Genomic DNA, 12,766 nt, shown 5'->3' with positions numbered 1-12,766 from the left:
CCAAGTGGCCTCGTCAGGCCTATAGTGCTGCCACTGCACTTTAACTTGGGTAATAACTCGCTTCCGCAGCTGTACTTCTCTCCGGTCGAGAATGCTCAGCGGCTCGACCAGGACCTCTCCTTCCGGTTCGACCTGCAACCATCAACAGTACCAGTCATTTACCTTCAAAACACATTTCCAACTAGTAAATCTGAAATCAGTTCTTACCCGTATGTCTTGCCATTTGATCACATGCTTAGGGTCGTAAATGTATTTTTTAAGCATGGAAACATGGAAGACATTATGAATTCTAATGTGGCTTGGCAGGGCGAGCTGGTAGGCTACCGGCCCGACTCTTGCCAAGACCTGGAAAGGTCCAAAATAGCGGGGTGCAAGTTTGGCGCAACCGCTCCATTGCAGGGTACTTTTCCTGGCTTGAATTCTTACGTAAACATGGTCGCCGACCTGGTACTCTTTAAACCTTCTTTTCCGATCTGCGAAGCTCTTTTGGCAGTCTTGGGCAGCCTTTAAATTAGTCCGCACTCTTTTTACCATGTCCTCCATTTCTTTGAGCATTTCTGGCCCCAATCTCAATTTGTCCTCTGGCCCACTCCAACTTGAGGGTGTACGGCATTTCTGTCCATACAAGACCTCAAAGGGAGTCATTTTCAATGATGTGTGATATCCATTGTTATAAGCGAATTCAACCAAATGTAAATATTCTTCCCATTGAGTCGGTTTCTGCATCACGCATGCTCTTAACATGTCTTCCACTATTTGGTTCACTCGTTCAGTCTACCCATCGGTCTGGGGATGATAGGCTGTACTGAAATTCAGCTGTGTACCCAGTTCGGTAAATAATGCTTTCCAGAATGTTGATGTGAATTTTACATCTCGATCGGAAATTATTGTCTTCGGAAGCCCATGCAGTTTGAACACATTCTGCATAAAAATGTGTGCAATTTGCACAGCTCTATAGGTAGATTGCACTGGTATAAAGTGCGCTGCCTTACTTAATTTGTCTACTACGACCATGATAGAATCATTGTGCTTCTTTGTCCTAGGCAGCCCGGTTATGAAATCCATGGATATGATTTCCCATTTCCATTCTGGAATGGGCATAGGTTGTAATAACCCTGTCGGGTGTAAATGTTCTGCTTTGATCTGCTGGGACTCCAAACACCGTGCTAAATATTCAGCTACATTCTTTTTCATTCTAGGCCAATAATATTCTTTCCGAAGTGCAGTAAGCATCTTCTGGTATCCGGGATGACCTGCGTAGTGGCTGATATGAAACTCATCCAAAACCAGATTTTTAAGACTGTCTTCATTAGGTACATACAACCTCTTTTTATAGAGCAGCATCCCATCCTCATCTATCTCATACCCCTGCTGATTTTCTTCGCTGGAAAGTTGTAACTGCTTTTTTATTTGCTGGTATTCAGCATCGTGATCTGCGGCTGTTTTTATCATTTCTTGCAAGGGATCCCTCCATTTCTGGGACGAAATTTCGTATAAACATTGCACCTTCCGACTCAGTGCGTCAACCACGCGGTTTTCTTTTCCCTTCAAATGCTTAATATCAAAGTCAAATCCACTTAAGAAGTCTGCCCAACGGGCTTGCCTTGAATTCAGGGTGGGCTGATTGAAGTAGTTTGTCAAACTGTGATGATCTGTTAACAACAAAAATTTTCTTCCCAGAAGGTAATGCCGCCACATTTTCAGTGCATGTATGACAGCTGCTAATTCTAAATCGTAGGCAGAATATTTCTGCTCATGCTCCTTTAACTTTCTTGATTCATAGGCAATCACTTTCCCCTCCTGCATTAACACACCACCCATGCCTTCTCGGCTTGCATCGGTACATACCACGTAATCCTTATTAGGATCTGCTATACTCAAAATGGGAGTAGAGGTGAGAAAACGCTTAAGTTGCTCAAAGCTTTGCTGACATTCTGAAGTCCATTTGAAAGCCCTTCCTTTCTTTTGCAAGGAGGTAATAGGATAGGCTACTCTTGAGAAGCCCTCCACAAATCTTCTATAATAACCAGCCAATACCATGAAAGACCTGATATCTGCCACATCCTTCGGTACGGGCCATTCCATTATGGTCCTTATTTTTTCAGGGTCTACTGCAATCCCTTCCTTTGTGATTACATGACCTAAGTACTGTATTTCCTCTTTGAAGAAATCACACTTGCTGAATTTAGCATACAGTTGGTGCTCTCGTAGAGTTTGCAGTACCGACCTGAGATGTTCCTCGTGCTCCTCCTTAGTACGGGAGTAAATCAGAATATCATCGATAAATATCAGTACAAATTTATCCAGAAATTTATGGAATACACTATTCATTAAACACATGAAAGTGGCAGGTGCATTAGTCAGTCCGAAAGGTAGCACTACAAACTCGTAGTGTCCATATCGTGTTCTGAAAGCTGTTTTTGCAATGTCCTCCTCCTTGATTCTAATCTGATGGTAACCTGATCACAAGTCGATCTTAGAAAACACTGTGGCACCCTTGACTTGATCAAAAAGTTCATCAATCCGAGGTAGGGGATATTTGTTTTTGATCGTGAGCTTGTTTAGCTGTCGGTAATCTATACACATTCGAAGGGTTCCATCTTTCTTCCTGACAAATAACACCGGGGCTCCCCATGGAGATACACTGGGTCGGATATAATTTTTGTCTAGTAATTCCTGTAGTTGCATCTTTAACTCAGTCAACTCGGGTACACTCATTCTGTAAGGTGCCCGCGATACTGGTGCTGCCCCTGGAACCAATTCAATAGTGAAGTCTATATCCCTTTTTGGGGGTAGCCCAGGTATCTCTTCTGGAAATACATCTGCAAATTCCTTTATCACCGGAAGGTTGTCCAGTGTAACCGTTTTATCCTTGGAATCTGCATATCCTACCTGAATGGCATAAATCTGGCATCCTCTTCTGATACACCTAGCTAGCTGTGATGCAGTGATTGGCCGGACCTGCACGGGTCGTTTTATCCCTTGCATCACCTGTTCCCTTCCATGGTCATCTTTGTAGCAAATGGTTTTCGTCTTGCAGTTTACTAATGCCCAGTGCTTCTCTAACTAGTCCATGCCAATCAGAACATCGTATGAGCCAAGTGGAATCACATTTAGATCTGCTACCATTGGCTGTCCCGCTAACGTTAGAAGACAGCTATTAATCTTTGCCAACACTCGTCTTTTAGCCCCTGTAGCTAGCTTCAAATTCCACCATGGTGGGTTGGTATTCCGCATGATGGTCGTCCAGAGCTGCGTTAATCCTAGGCATGCTGCGTCCCACATCACCAACGGTTGATGCCTCGTGAATCTGGGATATTTGATCGGTTCCCTTCCGTTGCGGGCAGTTTTTGACGTAGTGCGGTCCTCCACAACCCCAGCACTGTACTGGAGGTCTGGTTATTCCTTCGCTTTCCAGCTTGACAGGCTGTTCGCTCATTCTGGATTCGCCGGTTGTCTTGGACCTGAACGATCCTCTTTGTACAGTCCGGCTGCTCTGCCCTTTACTTCCACCCTTAACTCCACCGCTGCGACTTCCTTTACTGTTTCCAACAGTTTTATTACTCCTTTTCTCATTCCATTTCCTATTTGAAGCGTCCCCTTTCTGTTTGTTCTGTTGATAACAGATTCTGGCCTTGCGAATCGCTTCATCCATCGTCCTAGGATTGTCAAACTCAATCCTTTCTCGTATATACATGGGTAAACTACTAACAAATCTTTGCACCTTGGCTTTTTCTTCCTTAAGGTAGGGCACATAACGAAGCAGGGAGGTGAAACGATTAATAAACTCGTCCATAGTCTGTTGTCCCAGCCGCAAATCATGGAACTCCTTTGCCTTCTCATCATAAAAGCGCTCGGTCAAATATCTTTCTTTGAAGTATTTCTGAAACTTTTCCCATGTGATGGTTCGTTCGCTTACCCCCTTAACGATTTTGACCTCCTCCCACCACAGAGTTGCTTTCCCTTGTAATTGAAAGATGGCCAATCGTGCCTTCAGGTTATGGTCGTATTCATACAGCTAGAAATATTTGTTCATATTAATTAGCCATGCTTCCGCCGCTTCCTCTTGTTCCCCATCAAAGTGTGGGGGCTTAATCTTCTGAAATTCTCCCTATAACTCCACTCTTTGACGTTTTGAGGTCTGCTGTTCAGATGCATTATCAAATTGATCCTCTCTTTCTTTTGATTTTTCAGGTTCTACTTGGTAATGTTGCTCCTCCGTCATTCTCTGTTGTTCGGCACTGGGATTGACTAATGGCGGGTTCTGCTTTTCAGACAAACTTTTTAAGATTCTTTCTTGCTCCATAGTCAATCGTGCATTATCCTCTCGCAACCGAGCCATCTCATTTTTCAGTTCTTGAACTGTTTCTAATATGGCTAAATTTGTGCTCCGTGTCTCTTCGCCAAGCTGTACCCACAGCTCTGGATTACTCCTAGGATTTGTTGCAGGTTCCTGGCCTGCTATCGTTATGTGCGTAGCACTGCTAGCTCTCTGCATAATTACTGCCACTTGTCTAGCGTCTCGTTGTTGTTCTTTTTTTTTTCCCTAAAATAGAGTCAGTAAATATTCAACACTATTAGTTATTTGTACATCTTATTAACCAAAAGGGAAGAAGGAAAAAAAAACAAATCGTTGTGTTTCCTTCCACAATTTAACATGTTAAAGCTCATCCCAGAGGTCACAGTATGAAAACCTCTGCTCTGATACCAATTGTCACATACCTAACCCACATATTAAACATATATAGATAAAAAAAATTTATGGTAAGGCTACAACTCCATTATCGTTATAGCTCTTGGTATTAAATTACATTTGCGACTGATATTGTTTATATATGTTATATTGGTTAAACTTTATGTATCGCCCCTCTCCATATGTGAAACACATATCGCATAACCTAAGTGCTGCGGCATTGGGCATATCGAGACAGCTCTGACTGTCAGCTTCGCTGGCACCATCCGCAGTGGACATATGGACGCGGCAATAAATTCCGCCGGCCTGTTCACGTGAAGGGGGTGTGGTTCAAGGTTAGAGAACTCCCGCTTGTTTTCTTTTGTGTTGCCGCCTCAACCGACGGTAAGGATGCTCCGGATTGAATCAGAGGGTGGAGATGCCCCCTCGACTTCACTTCTGGAAGTTGATGCTATATAAGTCTACCCCTTCCCGACTCTTCGAGGTTTTCCGGCATAACTCGGTGATTCTGCGGCTCTCTGCTCCACCCCGCCACAGTTGGTGGGATTGTTCGACGATTCTGCGCCGAGTGAACTACTACCATCTCCGCCAGCGCGCATCCTCATCGCCGAGCTTCTGTCCTGTGTTTATAAATTTCCGAAATGACTTCTGGTGAGTGTTGCAGTCGCCAGTATATGGATTTAGTTCCATAATGTTTATCGTTTTTTCGGTTCTTTGGTTTTTCCCCTTAAGAAATCAGGACTAACGATTTCCTCTGCTATTTTATTGCTTAATGTAGATATCCGCCTCTGAGATTGACTCGGGCAAGGAGGTCTTCCTCAAGGTTATAGAATGCCGACAATTACAACAGGTACGACCCTTCGGCTCTCTGCTTTGTTGTATGTATTTAATCTGGTTAAATGTACCTTTGTTTTGTTCTTCTATCTGTCGGCAGAGGGTTACCCCTGCGCCTGATCGAAGCCCCAACCTTACTCTTCCATGGTTGGACGCAGATGGCGACGGGAGGTTCTACATTGTCCTGTTCCAATTTGTCTTGGTTTCGTGATATGGGTTCTGGAGTAACCCTAACGCTTCCAACGGTTCTGGGTTGGAAAGCTTTCAGTTTATGAGACTGTAGTTCCATCTTTGATTTATTGTAGTTAAACTGTGTATTGTATATAATCTTTGAATTAAACTTCACACGTGACTCTTCTGGTTACATATGTTGGGATTCTAGGCCCATTTGGTACTGGAACTGGACTGTTACAGCCTTGCGGCCGTTTCTATTTGACTTAAACTCTTTGTTTATATTCTCATATCAATTGCGAGTATCTTACTTTGTTTTATAAGGGTTTGTATGGATGATGTCGTTCGAACACTACCCAGATTTGCAATGTAGATCTCCGTTCTGGAAATGTACTTACTGTTCTTCTGGTGTTTAGGTAAGGGTTTACCTATGTTCTGAATCGCTTATTTAGTAGGTCTTTTGTGACATGCTTATAAGTATTTACGCATGCATCTCGGTATAATAGATGTTTTGGTCGTTTCGACCTTGTGCCTTCTGTATGCAAGAGAATGATTGGTCTTTTATGTTTATACCAGCAAGTCTGGGTGTTTAAATCGGTTTCCTAACTTGGTAAATATATATACATTTCACTGCAACTCGTTATATATATGCTTCACTGTAAATCGTTTTATATATATCACGGCACTCGTTGTTTTATATCACTGTTTCTTTTAAAGAGATGGCTTTTGTGTATCAGTTTCGCTTTAAAAAGAGTTAGTTCCTTGTGTAACAGTTTAGTGGTTGTTCGGTTCTCTTTTAAATTACTTGAAAGATAACTCGTTAAGCTTCGATTCCTGCTCTTGAGTTTTTGTTTGGTTTTCCGGGTGTGCGGTCCTATTTGCAGGTATACACCACCCATTCGGGTATTCGCCATGCATAAAATGATTGCGGCGCTCATTCCATACTGCAGGAGCTTACCCGGCTCTGAGGGTTAAGTTTTATTCTTTTTCTTGACCTCTCTTATTTCCTGAGCTCGGTACAGATCTCGGGAAGATACTATTTTCGTATTATAAGTTTGGGTCATGGTTATTGTCGTCATTCCACTTCGCTAATCTAGTATTGATAGCTTCTCTTAATATTGACAAACCCTTCTTTCTTAAAAACTACCCATGATAAGTGGTTTTCTACCATCCTGTTCACAGTCGGGGTTTTAATCTTATCTCTGTTTTCTGAATGCGTTAATAATCGTGGCAGTTACCTCTACAGCCAGGTTTTCTGTTCCGCACTGTTCTTACTTTTCCTGTTCCGGGTACAAGTGCTACAGTTTAACGTACCCAGGTCACAATCATTGCAGACCTCTTAGTGCAGCAATAATAACATTTGCATTTTCAGAGAAACAATGTCTTATATAACACAGATAACTTCAGATGCTTTAAGGTTTAGTTTACTTACCTGGTCACCGCCAGTACTTTAATCCCTTAGTAAATCACCTGCAGATTCTATGCATAGCTTGTTTAACCGCCCATCCATGAGACCTGTCCTCCGGGACCAGAGTCTCCCCCCAAGCTTCCTCTTGCCGGATCTCTATCCTCAGCAAGGCTGCACTTTTGTGCTCGACTATCTGATCCTTACCAGACTTAGTCTATTCGGGTTTTCTTTTCCCTCTTTTCTCTCTCTGCCTGTCTCTACAGCCCAGAGTTTTGCCAACCCCCTTCCCTTTTCCCTGGAGACCCTTCCAGTTAGGGAAGGTGGTTATTTGCAGTTTTGATAACTGACTTTCTTTTTCCAAATCCCTCCCGGGAGTTGCCAATACTATCATAAGTATTTCTTTATTGGAATAATTATTCTTTTAGTGCACATGTAAAATAGCAAGAAATACTACTAAGGTTTTTTTGAAAAAAAAAAAACAAACAATCTTCCATCGTTAACTTAATTCTGTCTTTTACCGCAGTAAGATTTAAATATTTACACTTTTCCCGGGGTCATCACATAACCATAGTGTGAAGATATTTTGGGTTTTATTGCAGAAGCTTGGGCAAGCTCTTTCATTATTGCGAAGAATTGCAAATACAATGTGTGGCCTAAATAATCCAAATAAGGGTTTCCATTTCGTCCAATACTCTTCGAGTGAAAATGAAAGTGCTTCTTCACACCAAAAAATGTATATGATGGAAACATATTTGAGAAGTTGGTGTTTCCATTATTGAGGAGAGATCTCTAGCTATGTAGCAGGAATCCTCTAGACAGTATGTATGTTCGATATAACTATTATTCCCACCTTGCGGACCTGCAAAGATGCATGCGAGGAAATTACTCAATACAAAGTCTCCGAGGAAATTTGCATATACAACCAGAAGTGAGTCCTTTCATGGCACGACTGCTAATGGATTTCAAAGTTGCAACAAAACACACAAGACAATGCAGCTGTTGCTCAGTTCTGTCATGATACTGTGAATACAATGAGGCATTTCCATGGAGGATGTCAGGTTGGGGTTGTGTTTAACCAGAACTATATGGAATTGATAGTCTGAAGATCATGGATTGCTTAACACTTAACGAAGGCCAGGAACCAACACACACCACCACCATGATGCACTATGATGCTTGCATGTATAATTTTCTTAATATTTTTTTATATATAACAAGGTTAACCATAACGGTTTTTTTTTCTTTTTATTGTTATAAATTGTGATATGTATGCAGATATATGAGAATGAAGATTGAATATTCTAAGGTTCTTTTAGAAATATTCTGAAGAGAGAGACATTCACATTGCTTCATGTAATTGCCTTAGTTAAGACTCTGGAAAGTTTTGTTAGGTGTAGTCGTGGGCAAGTTACTTGGCTGGTAGGTCGATATAATGTTAGAAAATCTAGACTATAAATAGTGTTACTGTGTATTGTAGGATTAACTATAAATAACCTTACCATGTATTGTAGCGTTAACTATAAATAACTTTATTACCTGTATTTTCTTTCTCTTTAATCTTGACGTTATAGAAATTATAGAAATTTTATTCCATTTATTGTTTTTTCAAAATTTTCATAAATTAATATTGATGTTATTGCAATTTTATCAAAAAATTCATAATGTTCATATTTTCCAAAGAAATCACATACAAAACAAAGGGTTGACGCTTTTCCAACCTAGATCTAGGTTCATCATCAAGACCGGGATGAGGAGCAAGATCATTTAGATTCATCATTAGGACGAGGATGAGAAGGTAGATCAACTGACCAAAATATATAAAAATCTCATAGATACAATGGTAAATTCACAATGGTTAAATATTTCATTTTTTTATGAACGTTAAAGGACCAAAGTCAAATTTGTTAATTTTGAATTTTAATTTAATTTAATTTTGTAGAAAAGAAACTTAAAAAGAAAATTATATGTATATATAATTTGAATTTGAATTTTTTTAACATTAATTATATATATATATATATATATATATATATATATATATATATATATATATATATCTTATGTTTAAAAAAAAAATTATTTGAAGATATAAGAAGGAAACTAATGAGGGAAAGAACAAAGAGAAGAGATCCATGCGCTACTTAACTTCCATCCATCATCCTTATTAAGAGTTTTACTCCTCTTTTCAATTTCAATGGCTTCTCTTAATCTTTGGTGATGGAATTGATCAACCCTTGTGAGGACCTTAGAATCCTCTAAGAAAATATGGTGTTTCGTTAATTCAACATGTTCGGCTAGAGCAGAGGAGCAGGTCCTACAATGCCTAAGGTCCACTGTGCCTAAGGCCCACTGCGTGCTCCTGAATCCTTTGTGAAATGGAACGACCAATCTCACCAATGTAGGGGGTTCCACAAGAACACAGAATTAAATAAACACCTTTCATGCATTTGGGATCAATAGGGTCTTTGACAGATCTTAAAGAGCTATGAATGGTTTTAAAAGGTCTAAAGGTGGAGCCAATATTTTGCTTCTTAATGATTCTAGCAATCTTGTTAATTGTCCCTTGGATAAAGGGAAGCTTGACCTTAAAGGCCACCCTAATGATAAATAAATTATAAAAAAAATCAAATAATATATATATAATTTCTTTTTCCTTTCTTTTTTTCCTTTTTTTTTACAAAATTAAATTAAATTAAAATTCAAAATTTACAAATTTGAATTTTTTCTTTAACGTTCATAAAAAATAAAATAAAAATGAAATGAAATATTTAACCATTGGGAATTTACTGTTTGCGTCTTTGCGATTTATATAAATTTCTGTCAGTAAGCTCTAAATGCATCGACCCTTTGTTATCTATGTGATTTCTTTGAAAAATATGAACATTATATCATGAATCACATAAGGATAAAATTAGAAAAAAAAGATTCATAAATTAATATTGAAATTATTGAAATTTTATGAAAAATTTATTAGTTTTCATTTTCTAAATATTTAAGAATGTTTTTGAAATTACATCAATATTATAAAATATAATATAATATTATTTTATAAAATCCATTATTTTCTTTTTCAATATTATCTTAGAGTATATAATATTTTTTAATAATTTGTTATTAAAAATGTTTTTATTTTCAAATTTTAAAAAATTATTATTTTGATAATATATATATATATATATATGTAATTTTTTTTAATATTATTTTGATGTTTAAAAAGAAGGGCAAATTTTTAACAAAAATTAATAGAATAGGGAAATCAATTTTTTCAATTCATTATGTGGGGGATAAAGTTGAATGTCATTTCAAGACAAATGGTTCCATTACTTCAAATTAAGATAAAATTATTTTTCGGTTTTGGAGTAATATTTATTTATTTTTTAATTAAAAATTTGGATATTATATATATATATATATATATATATATATATATAAAATAAGATTTATAATTACTTTTAATTAATTAAAAAATTAGATTTTCAAAAAGTGAATAAATAACTTATTATCCCAGAAGCATAAGAAAAAATAAATATGTAATTATATATTAATATATTTTTTCTAAAATAATATATATATATATATATATATATATATATATATATATATATATATATATATATAACTTAAAAAAATATCGCTTATTATAAAAATATATATGTAAATGAAAAGAACATGTGAAAATAAAATTATAAATAAATGTTTTTATATATAAATAAATAAATAAAACTTATTTAAAAATAAAATAAAAAATAAATATTTTTATAAAATAGTAAATAATATATTTTTATATATAAATTGAAAACTATCTGTAATATGTTTACAAATAAAATTTTACACAGTTGTTACTTTGCTTCACCATTGTAAAATAGTGAAGAGTAGTGTGTTAAGATATGCCCACATGTGTGGAATTTAATTCTTTAATTTAAAAATTAGAATATTTTTTAGTCAAATTATTATTGTTGTGTTTTAAATATATTTTTAAATAAATAAATATATTTAGTATTTTTCAAAAACAATTTATATAAGTTCATTTGGTGTAAAATAGATGGTGATGGGGTGTACTATTAAGACATTTCCTAATGTGAAGGTCATTCGCTCAAAATTCATGGGCCAAAAATCTAGCCATGTTAAGTGTTGGTGTGGCCCAGAGAGATCCCTGGGTGTTTTTGATTGTTTATTACGCTGAGAGAGGCTCTCTACAGCCCAGTGTGGGGGTAGATCTCACGTAAGAAAATTTAATGTTTAAAATCTAAAATATAACATTTAAAATTTTTAATATAATGTCGGTCCTATAAATCTATTAATCTAAAAAGATTATTAAACCTCCTTAAAATATAAAGAAATCATGCAATCTTTAAAATTTAACGTTTAACATTTTTAATCTAATGTCGGCCCTATCAATATATCAATCTAAAGAGGCTAGTAAACCTCTTTAAAATATAAGAGAAAAGGATAGGGGGAGGGATATAGTAACATACTTGGGAGAGAGAGAGAGAGAGAGAGAGGATTGGAGGGAAAAGAGAGAGAGAGAGAGAGAGAGAGAGAGAGAGAGAGAGAGAGAGAGAGAGAGAGAGAGAGAGAGAGAGAGGACTGGAGGGAAGAGAGAGAGAGAGAGAGAGAGAGAGAGAGAGAGAGAGAGAGAGTGATGGGGGAAGAGAGGGAGGTAGGAGAGAAGAGAGAGATGAGGAGAGTGATGGGGGAAGAGAGAGGATTGGAGGGCAAAGAGAGAGATAGAGAGAGAGAAAGTGTGTGTGTGTGTGTGATGGGGGAATAGAGAGAGATGGAGGTAGGAGTGAAAGGGAGACATAGGAAGTACTAGAAAGTGAACTTGAGAGAGAGGAGGAGAGAGGGAGGGAGAGAGGAGGAGAGGGGGAGGGATAGGGAGATGGAGTTGGAAGGGGAGAGAGGGAAGGAAGAATAAGTACATAGAGAGTGAGAAGTGGAGAGAGAGAGGGAGTGACAAGGGAGAGATGGAGAGAGAGTGTGTATGTTTCGGGGTGAGATAAAGAGACAAAGAAGGAGAGATGGAGAGAACGGGGAGAGAACGAGAGAAAAGAGAGGGAGGGATATATTAACAGAGTTGGGGGGGAGAGAGAGAGAGAGAGAGAGAGAGAGGGAGGATGTGTGAGAGTGGAGAGAAGGAGAGAAAGATAGATGGAGTTGGAAGGGGAGAGAGAAGGAGGCAAGAAGAAAGAAATAGAGAGAGACGGGTGGAGAGAGAGAGAGAGAGCGAGTGAGAAAGAAGATGGAGAGAGAGGAGAGAGGACAACAGGAGGGAAGAGAGATAGAAGCAGGGGAGAGAGAGAGAGAGAGAGAGAGAGAGAGAGAGAGAGAGAGAGAGATTGGAGAAAGGGAGTGTATTTTTTGGGGGTGATATAAAGATACAAAGGGAGATAGAGATATAGATGGAAGGTGAAGAGAGGGAAGAAGAGAGAGATGGAGAGAGGGAGGGATGCACAAAGAGATTGATAAATATGGAGTGAGAGAGCGTGTGTGTTTAAGGGGTTGAGATAGAGAGACATAGAATTAGAGATGGAGGTATTATATATATATATATATATATATATATATATATGGGAGAGAGAGAAGAATTTTTCTTCCACTAGATGCATTGATTTTAGTGTAGATGTTTATTTCTAATGATATTTGATTGCTTGCACTAG

General features: G+C 37.9%; 1 protein-coding gene across 1 annotated transcript; it reads right to left on the bottom strand.

The window, feature by feature from the left end:
* Nucleotides 1-774: 774 nt before the first annotated feature.
* Nucleotides 775-5,298, bottom strand: LOC149195760 (uncharacterized). Its single transcript, XM_089408015.1, has 9 exons — nt 5,170-5,298; nt 4,899-4,999; nt 4,695-4,722; nt 4,124-4,546; nt 3,725-4,018; nt 3,215-3,613; nt 2,585-3,066; nt 1,717-2,017; nt 775-1,545 (listed from the first exon to the last, which is right to left on the bottom strand). The coding sequence occupies exons 1-9, from the start codon at nt 5,296-5,298 to the stop codon at nt 775-777; spliced, it is 2,928 nt and encodes a 975-aa protein (XP_089264141.1).
* Between the last annotated feature and the right edge of the window lie 7,468 nt (nt 5,299-12,766).

This window comes from Pinus tabuliformis, chromosome 2_2, assembly GCF_031772625.1.
Source record: "Pinus tabuliformis cultivar Carrire ecotype Pingquan chromosome 2_2, CPIR1, whole genome shotgun sequence".
In the NCBI taxonomy this organism is placed as follows: domain Eukaryota; kingdom Viridiplantae; phylum Streptophyta; class Pinopsida; order Pinales; family Pinaceae; genus Pinus; species Pinus tabuliformis.
This window is presented reverse-complemented; position numbering and strand designations above follow the sequence as displayed.

Coding starts and splice junctions, on each gene's coding strand:
- LOC149195760 (XM_089408015.1), bottom strand. CDS start 5,298: ATGAGGATGCGCGCTGGCGGAGATGGTAGTAGTTCACTCGGCGCAGAA. Junction 5,000..5,169: donor ATGCCGGAAAACCTCGAAGA/GTCGGGAAGGGG, acceptor TCACGTGAACAG/GCCGGCGGAATTTATTGCCG. Junction 4,723..4,898: donor CCCAATGCCGCAGCACTTAG/GTTATGCGATAT, acceptor TATGTGGGTTAG/GTATGTGACAATTGGTATCA.